This window comes from Gracilinanus agilis, chromosome 4, assembly GCF_016433145.1.
Source record: "Gracilinanus agilis isolate LMUSP501 chromosome 4, AgileGrace, whole genome shotgun sequence".
NCBI lineage: Eukaryota > Metazoa > Chordata > Mammalia > Didelphimorphia > Didelphidae > Gracilinanus > Gracilinanus agilis.
This window is the reverse complement of record NC_058133.1, coordinates 173,112,526-173,134,809: the sequence shown is the minus strand read 5'-3', so window position 1 is coordinate 173,134,809 and position 22,284 is coordinate 173,112,526. Positions and strand designations below refer to the sequence as shown.

The 22,284-nt window shown below is 36.1% G+C and overlaps 1 protein-coding gene across 1 annotated transcript in view; it reads left to right on the top strand.

Moving 5' to 3' along the window:
• The window catches only part of USP32 (ubiquitin specific peptidase 32), a 282,076-nt gene that overhangs the window by 61,481 nt on the left and 198,311 nt on the right, over positions 1-22,284 (top strand). The window contains exon 2 of the mRNA XM_044676716.1: positions 6,892-7,019. Within this exon, the coding sequence (XP_044532651.1) occupies positions 6,892-7,019 (128 nt within the window). The remainder of the gene's footprint in view (positions 1-6,891; positions 7,020-22,284) is intronic.

Below are 22,284 nucleotides of genomic sequence, written 5' to 3'. Positions count from 1 at the left end.
TTTTTGTGTGCTCCGTGCCTACCACATTGTGCCTTGTACATAGTAGTTGCTTAATCAACATTTATTAAGTGTCTTATTATATGCCAGGAAATAGTTTCTACCCTTAGAGAGCTTACATTTTAAAGGGGGAGAGCTTTATGGATAGTTATATTTATGTATGTATATACATATGCACACATGTGTAGCTGGCATAGAAAGAATAAATACAAATAAATAGTTAAGTATGAAGTAGTTAGGGAAGCATTAGCTTTTAGGGGGAAGATCTAGGGAGTAAGAAGAATTTAGGGAAATTAGAAAAGACTTTCAGGTGTTAGTGGGTTTTTTTGGATAAAGGAATGAATACCTTTTGGAGCCATTATTTTCTCCTTTGTTGTTCTTATACAGAATGATTTGTTAATTATGATTTGTCCTGCTTACTGTTAATAACTACATTTTTAATGTACTTGATTTTGAGACAACTCAATCCAATTGCCCTATAGTATCTTGAAACTTGTTTCAAGAATTAAATCGCTATTGTTTCCATGAAGTTTGTTTATTTTAAAAAAGTTTTTTATTCACTGTTTGGCTTTGCAAATGAAAAAATGCCTTAGTTCAGTTTTTATTTTTCAGTTTTTCCTTTTTCTCTTATTGTACAATTTGAGGTTTTCTCCTTCATTGAAATTTCCCTAGGTCTTTTGGTTGTTGAGGCGATTGTACTTGGTTACTTCAAGTCTGAGTTGTTTTTTTAAAACAATTTTTTACTACTTAAATGTAATAAATTTCTACACAAGTTTTCCTAAATTATATGATTGAACTTATCTTCCTCTCTCCTTCCCTTCCCCCTTCCAGGGCTGTCAGGTAATTCAGACTGGGTTATATACATATTATCATGCAAAACATTTCCATATTATTCATTTTTGTAAGTGAGTAATCTTATAAAACCAAAACCCCAAAACATAAACCCAAATTAATAGTTGAAAAATCATATATTTTCATCTGCATTCAGGGTCCAACAATTTTTTCTCTAGAGGCGAATAGCATTCATCACTGTATTGCTGATAATAGCTAAGTCTGTCATAGTTGATCATTCCATAATGTTGCTATTATTGTATACAGTGTTTTCCTGGTTCTCCTTATTTCAGTCTACATTTGTTCATGTAGGACTTTCTAGCTCTTTCTGAAATCATCATGTTCATCATACTTTACAGTACAATAGTGTTTTATCACCATCGTATACCACAGTTTGTTCGGCTATTCTGTAATTGATGGATATCCCCTTATTTTCCAATTCTTTGCCAACACAAAAAGGGCATCTATAAATATTTTGTACAAGTAGGTCCTTTCCCCTTTTTTTTTGATCTATAGACCTAGTCGTTGTATTATCAAATCAAAGGGTATGTATTGTTTTATAGTCCTTCAAGTCTGAGTTTTGATTAGAGAATATGAAGTTTGTTCACTTGTGCGTTAATCCTCCCTCTCTCCCTTCTAATCCCCTCCCCAATATTGAGTATCTTGTTTTTTTATCTTGTATTTCATCTTTCATCTGTTGTTTTGGTGTTTACCAATTGAGTTTGTGGCTAGTTAGTGTCTTCTAGAACAGTGTTCTCTAAAATTTTTTTATTGTACACATTTAGCAGTAGAAAAATTTTAAGCACATATTTTGATATTTGCACTATATATATTTATATACATACAGTTACTCTTAAGTGACATACTGTCTATAAGTAATAATAATTTATATGTAATGGAATAATTTTTGAATGAATACTTTGATATACACACATATGTATATATGTAATATATATTTCTACATACATATTTCCTTTAATGCACAAATGCACTTTTTATGTTAAAATAAATGTCTTTTAGGTATAATGGGAGAATAATTTCGTACATTATAAAACTTACAACAAAATTTGAAATTTTAAAAAGATGCACTCAAGCTGAAATATTTGTTCATCAACATTTGGGAATCACTGGAGTTTATTGAGTAAGGGAATGACATGATCACACCTGTAGTTTAGGAAAAGCCACTTTTTTTTTTAAACCCTTACCTTCCATCTTAGAATCAATACTATGTATTAGTTCCAAGGCAGAAGAGTGGTAAGGGCTAGGCAGTGCGCAGTTAAGTGACTTGCCCAGGGTCACACAGCTAGGAAGAAAAATCCTTTAACAAATGTGTTGGTTGGATATATTTGAGTGGGGAGGTGGGGACAGGTTTCAAAATTTGCATTTCCCTAATTGTTAGTGATTTAGAACCGTTTTCATACGATTATTGATAGTTTAGATTTCTTCTTCTGAAAATTGATTATTCATATCCTTTTCCAATTTATCTTTTGGAGAATGACTTACAAACTTGGCTCATGTCCCTATATATTTTAGAATCGAGACCTCTATCAGAGAAACTTGCTACAAAGATTTTCTATAATTTCCTGCTTTTCTTCTTTTCCCCCCGTTTCTCTTCCTCCTCCTTCTTTAAATTAAAATTCTTTAAATTAAAACCCTTAACTAAAACCAATATTATGTATTGGCTCCAAGGCTCAAGAGTGGTAAGGGCTAGGTAAGTGGGAGTTAAGTGTCTTGCCCAGGGTCACATAGCTAGGAAGTGTCTGAGGCCAGATTTGAACCTAGGACCTCCCATCTCTAGGCCTGAGCTACCAATCCAATGAGCTACTCAGCTGCCCCCCTTTTCTTCTTATTCTAATGAACCTGGTTTTGTTTTACAAAAACTTTTTAATTTTTTATCCTCTAAATCTTTCATTTTATTTCTTGTGAGAAATCAACTGTTTGCTCATGAACTCTTTTCCTATCCATAGTTCTTATAGGTAATTTATTCCTTGGTCTTCTAGTTTATTTATGTCTAAATCATGTATCCATTTGGGACTTATCTTGGTTTATGGTGTGAGATGTTGTTTTGTGCCAGCCTTCTGCCAGACCATTTTCCAATGTTCTTAAATGTTTTTGTCAAATAGCAAATTCTTCAATAGCCAGGGTCTGTCCCATAGACGTCTTAAAATCAACATTTTTAAAAGTGAACTCATCTTTTACTCTAAGCTCTTCTTGTCTTCCTTACCTCCCTACCATCTTTCTAGGCAAACTGGCTTACAATCTAGGTTTCATCTTCAGCTCATCACTTTCACTCCTCATATCAAGTCTGTTGATGGGTATTAACAATACTGCCACCCTTTTGCAGGTCCTTGTTTGCCTTCTTTCTAGACTGTTGCAGTAGCCTTTTGCCTGGTCTCCCTGAAGTCTCTTTACACTCCAAGTTGTGAATTGATCTGACCATTTTGGAGGGCAATTTGGAATCCTTCCAAAAGGGTTTTAAAAGAATGCATGCCTTTGATCCAACAATATCATTACTGGGTTTATATTCCAAAGAGATAAAACAAAAATGGGCAAGGATTTGTTTGTACAAAAATATTTATAGCTTTTACTCTTTGTGATAGCAAAAAATTAGAAAATGAAGGGATGTCTCTTGATTGGGGAATGGCCGAACAAATTGTGGTATATGATGGTGATAGAATACTATTGTGCTATAAGGAATGATGAATTAATGGATTTCTGTAAGAACTGGGAAGACCTACATGAACTGATGCACAGCGAAGTAAGTAGAACCAGGAGAATATTTTATGCAGGGACTATAACATTGTGGGATGGTCAAATGTTATTTGACTTTGCTACTAAAAGCAGTGCAGTGATCCAGGACAATTCTGAGGGACTTCTGAAAAAGAATACTATCCTCATCTAGAGAAGGAACTGTGGGAATAGAAATCCAGAAGAAAGCTTGTGATTTATCATTTGTTTATATGGGTATGTAATTTAGGATTTTGGTTTTAAAGGACTGCTCTTTTACAAAAATAGGTAATATGGAAATGGGTTTGAGTGATAATATATATGTATAACCCCGTGGATTTGCTTGTCAACTCTGGGAAGGGGTAGTGATGAGAAGAAAACATGAGTCATAACCATGGAAAAAATTAAAAATAAAATAAACAAAATATCTCCACACTCCAGTTTATCTTCTCTTCATCTATCAAAGTGATCTTCCTAAGTTGATGGTCTTATCATGTCTCCCTACTATGTCAACTTCAGTGACTTTCTTTTGCCTCTAAAATAAAATTTAAAATGTTCTGTTTGACTTATAAAGTCTTTAATATCCTGGACCACTGCTGCCTTTCCTGTCATTTATCATCTTCTGTCATCTTCTTACCCTTCTGCTATCTTCCCTTTACCTGTCTATCCCAAAATAGTCTATCCAGGGACTCTATAATCTCTTTATCCTTGCATAAGAAGTTCTACTTTCCTACTTCCATGCATTAACTAACTATCCCTCATGCCTAGAATTATCTACCTCTTAGTCTCTGTATCCTATCTTCCTACAAGTTTCATCTAAAACCCCACCTTCTATAAGAAGCCCTTATTGGTTCCCATTAGTAATAGTGCCAACCTATACTCCCCTGCCTGGAAACACTTTCCTTTAATATTTCTGCTTTTTGAAAGCTTTCTCATTCTTCAAGGTTTACATGAAGTTAGGACCCCCCTCAGCCAAAAATGACCTTTTCAACCCTTCATCCCCATATTTTGTCTTAATATATTTATTTCTATTCCTGATATATTCTTTCTATTAGATTCTAAATTCCTTAAGGGCAGAAATTGTGTTAATTTTAATCTTTTTCATTATTTAGTATCTAAAACATACTTTTTAGATATTAAAAGCTTAAGAAATAAATGCTTATTAAATTGAAATGACTCCTGTACTATGCTCCAAAATAGTCTGTCTTCCTTCTACCTCCCATATTAAAGACACAGATACTCTACCGCATTGCTGGTAGACTGCTGGGAGGTTACTGGGATTTTGCTTTATTGGGAGATCAATGAATTGGGAAACAAGCTCAACTCTGCTGGAATTTAGCAGTTTACCATCTTAACTAATTTCTCTTCATATCTATATGCTCAACTCTGTTGTAGTGAAGGTTTACAGATGCTGTTAGAGCTTTTTAAATTTTGTATGCTAGATAAGACTCTTTTTGAATAGCCATAAAATACTTTTTGAATTCTTCAAAATCACCCCATGCTACTTTGTATCACACTTATTTGTATACATGTAAACATATGCTTTACATTTAAATATCTGTTATTTAGAGGTAGGGTCTATGATTTTTCATCTAATTCCTTAGACCAGTGATGGCAAACTATGGCCAACAGGCCAGTTGCAGCCCCCAGAAATGTTCTATCCTGCTGCCCACATTATTCCTAATCTGACAAATAAAATGAGTAGGATACAAAACAATGAAACTTCGAAAGAGTTACCTTAGAAACAGACTGACAGATGAGCATTTCCTTTCCTTTGGCCCCCTCTTTAAAAAGTTTGCCCATCACTGCCTTAGACATATACCAATTCCTATTTCCAAGATCTGTACATTCTTAAATATTACTTAAATATTACCCTTTTTTCTTTCATGTACTTTATCATCTAGGCAGACTGACTTTTCTTTTCCTTCATCTTTTGTCTCTGAGCCTTTGTACAGCTTATTCTCCCATTCTTGGAATATGTACTCTCCTCACCTCTGCCTCTTGCTTTTCAGAATTGTTGCATCCATTCCACCATTCCATTAACAATACAATATTTATGTGTGCCCATCTTTGCACAAACCTTTCATCATTTACTATTCCCATCTAACTTCATCTTTACTAAGTTGCTGTGTGTGTGTGGGTTGCACATCAAAACAATTCTGAGGTTTCATTTTTGTTATTATTTGATGAATTCTTTCATATGATTGTTAATAGTTTGCAATTTTTTTGAGAACCATTGGTTCATATCCTTCTATCACTTATTTACTGAGGAATGGACTTTGTTTTTACGTATTTCTTTTAGTACCTCATATATAGCAAGAATACCAAGCCCTTGTCAAGGATCTTTTATATGGAGATTTTTATTTTCCATTGATCATTTTATACTTATACTAATTCCATTAAAATGATCTCATGATTCCTGTTGAGGCCAACATCATATTAAATTGCTTCCTTTAAAACTCTTTATTTTAATCTGTGGATTTTGGCAAGGAAGCTGTTCATTGAGAGTTACTTTCTTCCTGAAAACTTTAAAGGCCACTGTAGACTGAAAGACTTAGTTTAATAGGCAAGTTGGCTTTCTTTTAATGGTACTGGCAAGTGGTGAATCAAGAAAGGCTTCATGAAAGAGGCAACTCCTGAGTTAGAACTTGAAAGATAAAAAAGATTTCAAGAGCTGGTTGTTATGGAGAAGAGGAAGGGAGTGTACTGAAAGTATATGGGTTCATTAATTGACAGTCAAATATAGGTGGAAAAGGGTAAGAGGACAAGAAGGTCGATTTGGCTGAAGTACAGAGGCTGTGTGAAATATGGAAGGTTTTTGTGGTAGGGAATAGTGTTATCAATCTGTATATCAAGAAGAAATGTCAGATGTTTGTGGGAGGGGTTTGGCTTGATGGGAAGAGATGGGGCAGGTAAACTGTTAGGAGGCTATTGCATTAATTCTGGAGAAATACTTGAATTTTGCTGAAAACGTATAATGTGAAATATAAATTATATTTTGATTATCTCTTTAGATCATTTGTTCTATGATACTACATTCTCTGCTACCTTTTTCAAAATTTATACTTGTACTTATTTTCTGACAGTCCTGTGATACTGAACATTTTGTTGTTCTATATACATTTTATATATTAGATTGTATGTAAAAGATATTCTCACCAGAATTTATGTCCTAACTTCTTTTATTACTCATTTAGAAAATGGAAATATGTCCTAGAATTCTGTTTTTCATTGTTCATAAATGTGTTTTCTTAGAAATTGAGTTGAAAACGTTTAGAAATTTTAAGTGTGCTTTCCCTCCTGTTTTTATATCTGTATTTTCTTTCTAAATTGCAGTCACAGATGTAGAGCTGAAACGATTGAAAGATGCCTTCAAGAGGACTTGTGGACTCTCATGTTACATGGGCCAACAATGCTTCATTAGGGAAGTACTTGGGGATGGAGTTCCTCCAAAAGTTGCAGAGGTAATTAAAGATAAAAACTTTTAGTTTCTCCTTTGAGAAAGTTTCCTTTTGACCTGAATCTTCCAGTGATTTCTAGTTTATTGTTCCTTATTCTTTCCTTTTCAATGAAGATTATCCAAATATCCTATTATATTACAGTGGAACTATCTCCTTAGAGGTTAGCCTTTCTACTTATGTTCTGCCTCTGATCTTTAGTAATTACTAATTTTAAACCTGGCACCATTTAGGTGACTGTCTTCTTTTCTTGACATAAACCTCTCCCTGAGGTACAGTGTCCATATAGAGAAATCCAGTTAATTCTATAAAATTATATATTTTAAAATAAACATAACTCATAGAACTTATAAAGAATTCATTTAAATTGTACTCACTAATAGCTAGAAACAAAATTGATATAAATAATCGCTTTTTAAAAAATGACAAAATGTGCTTTGCTATTGTTATGTATGTTTTTATACATTATAGTTTTATATCAGATGTTGAAAACAACTCAATAAAAGTGTAAAATCAATTAATGGGCAAGTTAAACTTGGTATATAGCCTTGAACCTTCAATTGCGAGGCAGAACTAAGATGTTAATGCAGCAGGAAGATGTACAGTGACACTCCCACTTCCCTTCTCAGAGTGTAAAAAGTGTAAAAGCACTTGACTAAAATCTTGATGGGAAAATCCTGAAAAAGATGAGTCTTCTTTTCAGATCATATTAGCATAGAAGATAGAGAGGTCTATGTTTACTACAGAAGGGGACTGGTCCAAGGAAAGGATGGGACAAGAAATCTCAGACCCATCCTGGTGCTTCAAGATGGGAATTCCTGTGAATTGACATCCTTTTTGTCCACTTCCATTTCTGTGGTACAGTTCTGGGGTGGACTGAGGGTGGGCACTTGCACCTAAGGATGGCATTCTGGGGTAAGAAGTAGTCACAAGGCCTGGGGTTTTTTTTTTGAGACAGGAACAAATTCAGAAATAAGCAGCAGCAGTATGGCTTATATCCTAGATGCAGAGTAGGGTTCTAACTTCCAGGTTTTTGCCTTTAGAGAAGATTGGTTAGGGTAGGAATTCCAGACCAAAGGGATTCTTCTGCTGTTCTGTTTGGCTCTAAAGTATTTTTTTATCTTCATTATATATTACTCCTGTTCTTTCACCTGCTTTCTTTTCCTCACACACAGCACTCCATCTCCTGGCTTACCTTTGTATTATTGGTCCTCCATGCTTGGAAAGCACTCCCCTCTCATATTTGCCTTACAGAATACATCTTTTCTAGACACAGCTCAAAGCCCTAACTTTTATGTGATGTCTTTTCTGATCCCATCAAGTACTGGTATCCTCCTCCCTAATTAATATTTAACAGCTTTGTATTTGTCTTATTTTTATTGAGGATATGCTTATATACATTATGACTTTCTGATGGAATGTTAGTTCCTTCAGAATAAGAATTGTTTTATTCTTGTATTTATATACTCATTGCCTATGACATTTCTTGGCATGTAGTTGGGAATTAGTAAATGCTTATTGCTTTATTGATTGATTGCAGTTTTTTTCTTTAGTAAAATTCAAGCTGTAGGAGCAGAGATTTTTGGATTCCATTGGTTGGGAATATATTTGGGTCATCAGACACTAGCACAGTGCCTGGAATAGAGTAGATACTTAGTAAAAGCCTATTAAATTGAATTATAAAGTGTTTACTTTAAAGAGAAAAAAGCAATTGATGTTCTCTCCTTTATAACCCTTCATCTTCTTCTTGACTCATTAATTCTGGGTATTGCTGCACATAGAAAGAGTACTTAGAAGAATACTAATCTGAAACCTTTTGTTAGTAGCTAGATATGATAGATTAATTCAGTAGTCATCTTTATCTGAATTCTACAGTTACATTTCCCTATCTTTATTTTGAAACAGTGATGTGACATGCCATATATTGAATTGAAATGCTTTTTAGTCTATTTTTTTGCAAAGAAAAAAATTTTTCTAGAAATTTAGGGAGATAAAGATGACATGACAAAATGCAACCATTAAGATCTTATAATCATACAGATATGGATTTTTTAAAATGCAAAACTGATTTGATGGGTCATAACTGGCAAGTTTTCACCTAAGAGACTTTTAAAATAGCATCACAGATTTCTGAAAAACAAGGTTAATGGTGGAAGATAACCTATCATTTAAGTTAATGGGACTAGTGAGTTCCTTTCATAAAATACGATGTCAAAAATATTATCTACTTAATGAGTATTTTAAGGGATATGCCAAATTTCAAAAATTATTTACTTGAAATAATGTCTTAATTAGATATAGCTGTTTTATTGAAAAACGGTATCATGACATAACCATACATATTCAGTTGTGAGCTTTATTTGGATAAACTACTGTACTGTTAAGACTTGTTTAGTCGTTGAATGTTAAGACTTGTTTAGTCGTTGAAATAGTTTTCAGAGAAAATTCATATCTTGCTCTCATAGTCTTTTTTTTTTTTTTAATTTTTTTTTAAACCCTTAACTTCTGTGTATTGACTTATAGGTGGAAGAGTGGTAAGGGTAGGCAATGGGGGTCAAGTGACTTGCTCAGGGTCACACAGCTGGGAAGTGTCTGAGGCTGGATTTGAACCCAGGACCTCCCGTCTCTAGGCCTGGCTCTCAATCCACTGAGCTACCCAGCTGCCCCCTCATAGTCTTTTTTGAGAAGACATTGTGATCCAAAAATATTTTCTGTAATTAATAGCAATATATTGCAATAAGTCTGATTTCATTGACTACTGCCAATTAACAAAATTCTGCTTAAGGGATAGTTAAGTATATTCAGCCATAGTGGTATAAAGTAAATTAAAAATTTTCTGAATGAAAGCTCTTTGGAATAAATATGCAAATTTTCATGTTTTAAGACCATCTTCTTTTTTTAGTTTTACAGTGCATAAATTACAATATTCAGTTCAGATGGATATGTAGAGATAAGTCCTACAAGATGAATGTATCTGTTGCTCAGTTTTATATTTTTGTCAGATCCTATATTTGCAGTTAAAACTTTTTAATTCTTTGGTCTCTTTCCCTCCACCTCTCAAACCCCACAAATTGAGGTAAAGTGTTTTGTTGTTCTCAGCAGCAGATGTGAAATTTAAGCAATAAGAAATCTGTATTTAGTATCAGAGACTTAGTGCTTAAATTTTTTTTTTCTCTGTGTGTGTCTGAAGTTATAGGAGCATGACAAAGAACACTATCTCCAGAGAAAGAATTAATGGATTTTGAATGCAGATCAAAGCACACTACATTTCACTTTATGTTATATGTACATCTTTATTTTGTGATTTTGGTTTTATGTGTGTATTCTTTCACAACAATGACCAATATGGAAATTTATTTCGCATGATTATGTATGTATAACCCAGATCAAATTGCTTATCATCTTGTGAGGAGGCAGAATAAGGAGGGAGGGAGACAATTTGGGTCTTAAAATTTCGGAAAATGTATTTTAACAATTGTTATTACACGTATTTGGGAAAAGAAAACATATTAAAAAGTTATAGGAACACCAGGAACTGATGCAGAGCGAAAGGAGCAGAGCCAGAAGAACATTGTACACAGAGACTGATATACTGTGGTAAAATCGAATGTAATGGGCTTCTGTACCAGCAACAATGCAATGTCCCAGGACAACTCTGAGGGATTTATGGTAAAGAACGCTACCTACATTCAGAGGAAGAACTGCAGGAGAGGAAACATAAGAAAAGCAACTGCTTGAACACATGGGTCGGGGTGGACATGATTGGGGATGTGGACTCGAAACTACCACACCAATGCAACCACCAACAATTTGGAAATAGGTCTTGATCATAAGGACACATGACAAAACCAGTGGAAATGTGCATCGGCCATGGGTGGGGGGGGAGCGTGGGGGGTGAAGGGGAAAGTAGGTGCATGAATCATGTAACCATGTTAAAAATGATTATTAATAAATGTTTAAATTTAAAAAAAAAAGAAAAAAAAAGTTATAGGAACATCCTGAAGTATCCTATGCAGTTCCTCAGCCTTCTTGACCTCTCTGTAGCCTTTGACATTGTCTGTCACCATTTTCTCCTTGATATTTTCTTCTAAGTTTCCATGACAATATTATTTATTTTTTTCCTCCCACTTAAATGATATACCTTTGTCTCCTTTGCTTCATCCATATCACCTCTGCTAACAATAGGTGTCTTCCAAAATTCTCTCCTGGGGGTGTCCCTCTTCTCCCTCTGTACCATTTCTCATCAGCTTCCATGCAATCAATTTTCTTTATACTAATGGTTCTCAAATCTAAATATCTAGCCCTAACTTCTCTGCTGACCTTTAGACTCATTTCTCCAACTATCTTTTGGATATTTTGAACTAGATATTCTGTAACAACTTAAACTCAAAATTTCCCAAACTGAATTGTCTTCTTCCCCCAAACCCCTCAAATTTCCCCGCTTCCTAACTTTCTTATTACTGTGACTGGTACCACTGTCCTCCCATCACCTAGGCTTTCAACCTAGATATTATACTCTATTCATCATCCTCTCTCACTCGCTCCCCCTGGCACCCACTCATATTCAGTGTCTTACAAAGGGCCCCTAGTTTCTACCTTTTTAACCAAGTTTTACCTTCTCTCCTCTGACACTGCCACTACTCTGGTGCACACCCGTATCACCTCATTCCTTTACTACTATAACAGTTTTCTTACTAGTCTCTCTTCCTTAAGTGTCTCGAGGCAGCTGTCAAATTGATTTTCCTCAAATGCAATGTTTCCCTCTTGCTTCTAGGTTCAGATATAAAATCTGCTGGCTTTTGAAATCTTTTCTATCTGGCCCCCTTTCTACCTTTCCTCTTTTCAAGGTACTCTGTGATCCAGTGACGCTGACTTCCTTACTTTTCCTTGAACCAAAGACTTGTCTATTAACTCCTATACACTTACATTGGCTGAAATGAACTTTCTTTTCGCCTTTGCTTCTGCTTCCATCTAGCTGCAGCTAAAATCCCAACTTCTGCAAGACGTTTTTCTGCAATTAATGAATGCTTGTTAACTTGTCTTGTCAGGAAGTTGGTATTTCTTTACCAGTATGTTATAGTTTTAGCTCTTGAAATTATAAGATTGTTTTGGTATGTTATACCTTGCATAGCATGTGCGAAATGGAGTTCATGGGATAAGAGGATTTAGAGTCTACAGAAACCTTTTTGATCATCTAATAAAATACTGTTTTTTTATATCTAGGAAAACCGAGAGTTAGGAGTCAAATAATTCTCCTAAAGTTCAACCAGTGAGTAAGTGTAGTAATTCTCATTTGATTGTAGATATTTTGACTTAAAAAAATCGCATGGTGGGTTAGTAGCAGTTATAATTTGTATGTAGCTTTTTGACTTTAAATGTATTTTGACTTCAACTGAGATAAGAGTGCATTTCCTTCTATACCTTATTATAGTGGTTTCACAATTTTATGTTTTAGTGCTTCTCTCTTTCCCCTTTCCATCTTTAAATAGATGTTTCCCTCTACTTTTCATAGTCTCTTATGAGAAAAATTTTCTTAGCTCAAGTTTTATTCAGTTATGAATATATTAATTTTATAACAAATATTAAACATATAATAAAATAATATGCAATTATTTACTAATGAACTTAATTACAATATTCCTTTTTGTAACATAAGATAATAATGATAGTGTTTGGGGTCATTTTTTTTGGTGGTTGTTTTTGCACAGTTTCTTAAAGCATAATGTCCTTGATGATGCTACTATTTTCAGCTAGTAGTTTAAATATATGCATTGTCTTTTGAAGAGTTCCAGAAGACCCAATATCACACAAAAGAGATGTTTTGATATTCAATAAAATTCTTTTTTTTTTTAACCATTACCTTCCATCTTAGAATCAATATTATGTATTAGTTCTAAGGCAGAAGAGTGGTAAGGGGTCAAAGGGGCAAAGGGGGTCAAGTGACTTGCCCAGGGTCACATAGCTAGGAAGTGTCTGAGACCAGATTTGAACCCAGGACCTCTTGTCTCTAGGCCTGACTCTCAATCCACTGAGCCATCCAGCTGCTCCTAGTAAAATTCTTAATGTTCTTTGATCATGAAACAATTATTTACTTACCTCCTTGTTGCAGCATAATATCTCAAGAGAAATTGATTAGTGCTTCATGTTTAGATAATTTCATATTTATTCATGACAAATGGGCTATTTATCCATTCATATGTAGAAACTTGTAGGTTTTTCAAATAAATGAGATGATTTTTTTTTTTTAATTTTAAACCCTTAACTTCTGTGTATTGACCCATAGGTGGAAGATTGGTAAGGGTAGGCAATGGTGGTCAAGTGACTTGCCCAGGGTCACACAGCTGGGAAGTGTCTGAGGCCAGATTTGAACCCAGGACCTCCTGTCTCTAGGTCTGGCTCTCAATCCACTGACCTACCCAGCTGCCCCCCCCCCTTTTTTTAAAGGGTTTCAAGGCGATCTATTTATTGGATAATGTAAATGGGCAGAGAGTCACTTCTCAGAAAAGCCAAGAGCTTTCCCTTTGGAGAAAAAAAAAATAGTTGCCATCTTTGTTGTGGAAAATCCATAAGAAATGAGCAGGAATCCTGGGAAACAGGAAAGGCAAAAATCTCCCAGAATCCATCCTCGTGGCCGGCTCATGCTTGTTGGGACGGATCGGCCCCAAACAGAGCGGACCCCCTTCTCGCTCGCTCCTTCAGGGGCCTCCAGGACCTGCTTCGTGGCCTGGAGAACGAAGCCTTCGTGGGGTTTCTTTCCTGTGTTCCATGCCATCTTCTTGGGCCACGTATTCTGCCCACGGGGAGGTCTGGTCAGTTGGGAGCAGAAATCCTGGTCCTGGAAAAGCCGGGGACATCCCCAACAGTGTGAGCAGGAGCTGGCGTAGACAGGGGGGCTGACCATTGGCGCCTCCCAGGCCAAGAGCCAAGCGCCCTGCTGACCCACCCCGGGCTGCCACTCCCCTGGCGTGAGCTCCTCTCGGCCCCCTCTGCCCCTCGTGCCAGCAGACCGGGCAGGCGTGGATGGTCACACGTGCAGAATGGGAGCCAGGGAGGCCTGAAAGACAGCAGAAGGGTTCGGTGAGAACTTTCTCCTCCCTTCTGGGACCTTGAAGTCAGCCCGGTAGCTGCTCTCCCTCACACTGTAGTCAGTGATGATGATGGAGGTCGGTTTGGTCTTTACGGACCGTGAAGGCTTGGTGCCAGGCCAGGGCCGATATTCCTGTCTGTAGGACGTGGTGACCGGCAGGGGAGTGGTGTCGGCGGGGGCGCAGAGCCTCAGGAAGCCGTGGTCCGCGTCGCCGGCTTCCAGTCCACCACTCCCTGGGAGCACGTAGACGCTGGGGGCTGCCGGGGGCTCCCTGTCGTGCTCCCGGCGGCCCCCTCCGGGGCCGGAGCCGGGCCGGGGCCAGGGCTGCGGGTCCCGGCGCGGGGCGCCGAAGTCTCCCTGGTACTGGATGAACGGTGGGCCGGGGGAGGAGGGGGGCGAGGGAGGCGCCCCGGGGGCGGTGGGGGGGTCGTCGATGTCCGAGTAGCTGTGCACAGTCAGCAGCACGGCCACGTCCGAGCGGTCCAGCTGGTTCCAGCGGCGCGCTGGATTTGATGATTTTTGTCTATTTATAGATGATTATTAAGCACATATTTACTTCTAATTCTCTTTCAGGGCAGATATTCCTAAAGTCGGCAAATACATGAAATTCATTTTCTAAATTTTTTTCCCCATACTTCTAATTTATGTCATATACGAAGTAATTTATCTTCATGGATCTGAGTATGAATTCGAGAAGCTGGTATTGTTTTATTTTGAGTTCTTGGTTTAAAAATTTTTTCATCAAATATGGAAATTTCAGGAGTAAAGTTTTATCTCAAATGATTTTGCTCTATGTTCTAACTTAGACAAATGGAAATTTCTTCTTTTGACTTCAAATTACTCTGAAGTGAGAGGGGTGTGTTTTGGAATAATATGGAAAGTCTGCCCTTCCATAACATCACAAAATTTTGCAAAATGCTTTCCTTTTAGTTGACTTAAAGTAATTATGAGTATTCTTTTAATAGTTTGAAAACTGGATAATACTTCCTTACTCATGTTTTTTAAGTTTAAAATAACTCTGACAGTCACATTGTATAAAAGGACACATTTTTAATGTTTTATGGGCTTTTATATCTGCGTTTTATCTTGACATCAATTGAGTATTGTCATTGAAGTGTTAATATAATTGTCCTGCATTATGTCATTTTCATTAAAAAGTTCCTATTTTATAAAAAATTCTCCTTGAAGTGGCATTGCTATTATTTATTAATTAATTAGTAATAATACTATACTATGCAGATGAAAAAGACATGCCCTCAAGGAATTTACATTTTAATGGGAGAAGACAATATACAAAAGGAAACTGGCAGTGTAGGAGGGTACTGTAAAAAATCCATCTGAGTCATGCCTTTGGCAGGCACCAAGAAAGTGGCCACAGTCAAGTGCCTTAGGCTTCTGGAGCCCCAAGTTTCTCAGAGAGGCCACTTTCTTTAAAAGGAGGAGCCTGCCTCTTAGTAGGCACTAGTTGTTACTGAACAGGTGACAAAGGGTCATACAATTACTATTTGTTTAGAGATGCCTATTATGAGTTGGATGTTGTAAGATGATTCCCCTAACAAGAAGATTAGAATATAGGAGGCTTCTGTTGCTAAATTGAAATGGCACCTAATTTAAAGTCATGCTTGTCTAAATCTCTCTAGGATTATTATCTTTTCCACACAAGTGGTGACTATGCCAGAAGCTGAGACCTCCAGGCCATACCCTGTAATCTTCCTTGCTTCTTCTGCTGGCCCAAGAGCTCCACTTAAAAGGACCTGGGATTCTGAGGAATACTATTTTATTTGGTTGACTAATGGTTTTATTCACTACATGGGAGGTCATATGCAAGTGGAGATTAGCAATTACTATCCCTGAACATACTTTAGGCAGTGGGGTCCTGGAAAATCCGTCAAGTGAGCTGAACTGAATGCATGGCTGGCATATTGAGGGATGTGGGAAATATTTTTATCTTCACCAATTCTTCCTGTTCATTGGCCATGGTTTTGGCTGAGTGGCCTGAAACCCACAAGGCTGGATAATTATTGATCTCCTTTTTAGAGTCATGATTAGTAGAGGAATTTTGCTGATGTCTTATTGCATACAATTATTTATGGAAGATGTGTCAACAGCCATTAGAAATATCTTTGACTGATGAAGCTGACATGATTAGTAAAAATAACAAGTTTCAGGGATTTGGTCTATGCCATTTTGGACAATGGGATGTTGTTACTCTGTTGTGCTTGCCACAGGACAATGTATTTCCTTCTACTTGAGAACAAGCAAGGTATCGTCACCCAGCTGTGTTCTTGTGCCAGTTGGACTAGCAAAATGGTACCTTTTCATCTCAGAATGAGAGGTTTGCAGCTGCAAATCAACAACTACATTGTTAATGTGTCTCACTTTTTAAGACAAATATTTGACCTCCTAGAAGCCACATGTCTGTGATAAATCATACTATTTCTAAATCATACCACTCTAGGAAGGGGAAGGACTCTTTGGTCCAGAGGGTTCTGAGTTCCAGATTCAAGGAAGACTTTCCTATTAAGACTAAGTCGTTTTCAGTACCAGATTTCAAACTGCATTGTAATCATAAAACAAACAAAAAAAAAATCTGGTATTGGCTAAGAAATAGAGTGGTGGATCAGTGGAATAAATAGGTATACTTAGTATATCGTAGTGAATGACTATAGTAATTTAGTGCTTGATAAATCCAAGCTTTTAGGGCAAGAGCTCATTATACAATAAAAATTGTTTTGAAAACTGGAAAGCAGTCTTGTAGAAACTAAGAATAGACCAACATCTTATACTATATTATACACCAGGATAAGATAAAAACGGACCCATGAGTTAGATATAAAAAATGATGTGATAAGTAGATTAGGGAAGCATGGAAAAATTTATTTTTCAGATCTGTGGCTAAAAGAATTTTATGACTCAAGCAAGAGATAGAAAGGATCATAGGAAACAAAATGGATAATTTTGATTAAATGAAATGGAAAAAGTTTTTGCACAAACAAAATCAAATTCAGCCCAAAATTAGAAAGAAAGTAGCAAACCGAGAAAATGTTTTTCAGCAAGTTTCTCTGATGAAGGCCTTATTTCTCAAATATGTGGGGAACTAAGCCAGATTTATAAAAATAAGAGCCATTTTCCAATTGATAATTGGTTAAACATATGAACAATTTTTTTAGAAAAACAAGTCAAAGCTATTAATAATTACATAAAATGCTCTGTTATTATTGATTAGAGAAATGCAAATTAAAATAACTAAGACATGACCTCAAAGCTATTAGATTAGTGAACATGATAGAAAAATAAAAAGATAAATGGAGATTTGGAAAAATAAGTTCACTAATGCTTTATTGGTTAAATTGTGAAATGATTCAGCATTCTAGAGAGGAATTTGGAACTATACCCAAAGGATTATAAAACTCTGCATACCTTTTGATTTAGCAGGAGCACTACTAGGTCCAAAGGAAAATGACCTATCTATACAAAAATATTATAGCAACTCTTTTTGTGGTAACAAAAAATTGGAAATGGAAGGGGGTACCTACTAATTGGGGAATAGTTGAACAAGTTGTGGTATATGATTGTGATGTAATACTATTGTAACATAAGAAATAATGAGGGAAATGGTTTCAGAAAATCCTGGGAAGACTTGTATGATCTGTGGCTATATGAAGCGAGTATAACCTGGAGAAGGTTGTACACAGTAACAGCAATATTGTAACAGCGATCAACTTTGAAAACCTTAGCTACTCCAATCAATTCAGTGATCCAAGACAATTCCAAAGGACTCAGAATGAAAAATTCTATCCACATCCAGAGAGAAACCTGATGAATTCTGAGTGCAGATTAAAGCATATTTTTCCCCACTTCATTTGTATTTTGGTTTTCTTTTTTTTTTTGCACCATGGTTAACATTGTTTTCCACGACTTCACATGTATAGTTGATATCATATTGGTTGCCTTCTCAGTAAGTGGGGGAGGGGCTGGAGAGAGATAGAGAATCTGGAACTCAAAATTAAAAAAATGAATGTTTAAAAAAGGCATATATGTATAAATAAAGGTGTTCTAGAGAATAAGTCCAACTGACTTTCTTTGGTTTGGCTCTTATTTCTTCCCCATTGTAGCATTGTCTTGGCCTCAAGGCTCTTTTTTCTTATGGGCGCTCTCTCTCTCTCTCTCTCTCTCTCTCTCTCTCTCTCTATATATATATATATATATTTTTTTTTTTTTTTTTTAAACCCTTAACTTCTGTGTATTAGTTCCTTGATCGAAGATTGGTAAGGGTAGGCAATGGGGGTCAAGTGACTTGCCCAGGGTCACACAGCTGGGAAGTGTCTGAGGCCAGATTTGAACCTAGGACCTCCTGTCTCTAGGCCTGACTCTCACTCCACTGAGCTACCCAGCTGCCCCCGGGCTCCATATATTTTGAAGAAGTAGTATAGGCCCCCCACAGATGGCCCAGAGGAAGCTCACAGGCTTCCTTTTTTCTGTGATAATTTGGATAAGTTTTTTTCCAGAAAAGACTTCGAGAATATTAAGAAGTGGTGGTGTTGGGTGGTGTTTCACTTTTTAATATATCATGAAGGTGATAAAACTGCCTTGATATTACTAAGGTGGATATTTATTTGAAAGAAAAGTGATTCTGTAACTAACTTATAGAGAGAGTCATGAATTGTGGATTTCGTAGCTGACGTGAATCTTGGATAGTAATTGAGTTACTTGATAAGGGGGAGGAAAGTTTCCTATTTTGCCCCAGTGGAAAAAAGAGGCAGCTCCTCATAGAAGCCTTTAAGGGAGCAAAATAAAAAAAAAAATCATTCCCCTGATGCTATTGTTGAGGAGAGGGAGATTTTTGGCAGGTGGGTCCCAGAAATTCCGTGTGTGTGTGGCTGTTAAGGGTATATCAACTTAAGATTCTGGGACAGATTATGTTCAAGAAAAGCTATCTTTTAGCCACTTTTTTTCAGATGACCTTTATTGACTTCTCTAGAATTCTGTGCTTTGGCCCTGTTGATCCTTGGAGCTATTCCTCTTTTGAGCTTCTCATATTAGGATGGTGAAGAAATCTGTGATTGTACTAGGAGTGTCATTATCAGTGCTATGCACTTGATGTTCTGTTGTTACCACTTTGCATTAGAAGACCCATAGTGATGTGTAAGCTTCACTTACTACATGAACCTTAATATAGTTTCTTCAGACTTGGTCTTCCTGAAGAGGGAAGAAAAGTCTTGGATATCTGCTTTTTGTCCTCCACAATTTTCATTGTATTTTCCTCCATTCCTTGGGGTTTTTGGGGGTTGGGGGGAGAGGTAGTGGCTGAAGTTTTGTTTTCTTATTGTTATTTGTGGTGGTGTGGTTTTTTCCTTTATCTTTCCTCTCTTTTCCTCTTATTTCTGCCCGTGCTGGGAAAATTCTTTAGCTAAAATTTAAATGCTAGAAAGTCCACAAGAATATTCTTAGGACTTTGCTACCAAGGAGTGCTATGCCATAGGAACCTTCCCACCATGAGGTGATATTCTACAGATGTTTTCTGACAACATTGGTTATGTTCACATTGGTTATGCTTCTTTTCCTACTGTGACAAGGATTAATATTTATCTAAAATGAGAAAATATTGCCAACATCTGATTAACTGCAGTTTCCTAGTTCTGGCAGTATGGAATGAAAGAAAGGTAGAAGAAAAAAAATGCAAGATTTAAAAACAGTGTTTATGTGGATTGAGAAAGTAGTTGACAAAGACATTGAGATTACAAACTTGGGTGACTAGAAGAATGTTGGTTCTCTGGGCAGTAACATGGTGTGTCCACATGAAAGAAGGTGCTGTGTTTTATGAGCTAAGCAGAATTGTAGTAGCTCAAAAGAATGGGAAATGTGCAAATTTAGACATCTCTACCCCATGTATAACTGTTGGTGCCTAGCCTGTGGTAGAGGCTTTTGAGTTCACATTGGTCTGATCAGCCACAGTTGGATACATTGATTCTGACAGTGATATAATTTTGGTACTCTTTTGAGTATGAAGAACAATAACCAACTGACGCGGAGGTTTAGAAGGAAGATGGATATGGATATGAATAGAGAATACAGAATTATCTTTCAAACATGCTGAATTAAGTTACCTGTTGTGTATCTTGTTGGAAATATTGAATGAATGAAGGCTTGGCTTTCAGAATAGACTGGATAGTTAAGTACTAAACTACATTTTCGTTATTTCTTATGCAAGTAGTTGAAATTGAGGTTTAGAAGTTTTTAAATGACAAAGTAAAGTTAAATAGATAAATTGATAGAGATTTTTGACTGCTATAAACCTTGAGTTCAAATTCTACCCAGGGCACAAAATGACTTTGTGACTGAAGGCATGTTACTTAAACATTTTAGAATCTCAGGCAACTCTGGTTATAACTTGCTATGCAGATGCAGAGCTTCATTAGTAAAGATAGTTTTCCATAACGAAGTGTTGTGTTACAAAAACCAAAATAGTAATAAACCAGCTAAAAGAGGCAAGCACTGCCTTTTTGTCATATATGTGAAATTCATTGGTGTGATTGTTGGTTTTTTGTTACTTTTCAATGAATAACAATATAATTTCTCTTTAACTTCCTTCTACCCACTGGAAAAAATGATATAGAAAAACACTTGTAACAAATGTTTATTGTAACATATTTTGTATCATGCAAAATAAAATCTCCACATTGTCCATGTCATAAAATTATATTTGAGGGGAATTTTTGGAGAACTTTTGTATTTTCTAGTTTAGCTTTCTTTACACCTATATATGTAGTTAAGCTTTTTGGTTTGTTATTTTGGATATCAGTGGATTGTTAAAAGTAAAAGAAGTGAGATATGAAAAGGTTGTATGGTAATCTGGTTATCTTGTTGGGGATATATGCAGTACTTAGCCCAATGTCTCACTTAAAACATTTGGTTTTTCTAAAATACTTAGAGAATTGGTTTGATCAGGTGTTAATTAGGTATAAATTAGATGTAAAAAGAGATGTTCAGCTGTGCCTATTTTTACCTTTTCTGGCAAAATTTTTTACAGAAAAATAACTAGAAAATAAATACCTACCTTAGTGAGGAAAAAAGTAATAATCTTGCACAAAAAATGCCAAGCATTAGATTTGAATTAATAAAAATGTCTTTAGTTAAGGCCATGGAAAAATACTAAGAAAATTACCTGGCCTGTGAAAATGCTATTTGCTCTTGAGTGCTGGCATAAGCGTAGCTGCTTTGGTAGAAAAACCAAAATTTTTGTATGGAGATTTAAAATTCTTAAACATATAAACATAGCTTTTAAAAAATTGCTTCCTAATTTTATTTTGAGGTTGTACTTTATATGTAAACAGTTTGCCTTCTCAAAGTTTGATAATCTCTTTTAATTTGTTTACCTTTACCCCTTACTCATTTTTTATGCTTAGTCCTTAAATTTTTTAAACCTTATTTTTTTTACCAATTATATGTGGAAACTTTTTTTTTTACAATTGTTTTCTGACATTTTGTACTCCCTCAGCCACCCCTAAGGTGGTAAATGGTCTGTTATAAATTATATCAGTACTTTCATTATCTTAATCTTAATACCATTTTTAAACTTTGAATGAAAAATTATGACAAAAATTAGCTTATTAGTAGAGTTTATCTCCTTTTAAAAATTGTAGTATGTCAATTGATGAATTTAAAGTTTTATTGTGCCTTGCTATTATAACATAGTAGTGTCTTGTTAATTGTTTTCCTATCTCTATTGAACCCTTCCAAGTAACTCTTTGTGATGGGGAATAACCAGGGAAGTAGGCTTAAATATTAAAATGTGGGTCCAGAAGGGTGTGAGGGTGACAGAATTGTCTGAAGGCAGGACCAAACAAAGTTGGGAGACTAGGTTTTAACAACTAAGGAGGTGTCTTACTGAAGTGGCAGTTAGGCCCAACTGCCACTCTGCAGTATCTAGACTAGGCCTATGGAAACCAGCAAGTAAAGGCAAGAGTTTTATAACACTTTTAATCAGGGACAACTAAGATAAAGGATGGGAATAGGGGCAACTACACTCTTCAGACTAGGGGCAAACCCAGAGTCAGGGAAGGGACTACACTAACTGAGACTTAAGCAAGACAGAGCCCAGAGACTAGCAAAGACTGAAGTGGATATCTTCACAGTAGTGTCCAGCCTCACTCCAATGGTGTTTCTGCTCCTCGAGGACCACCT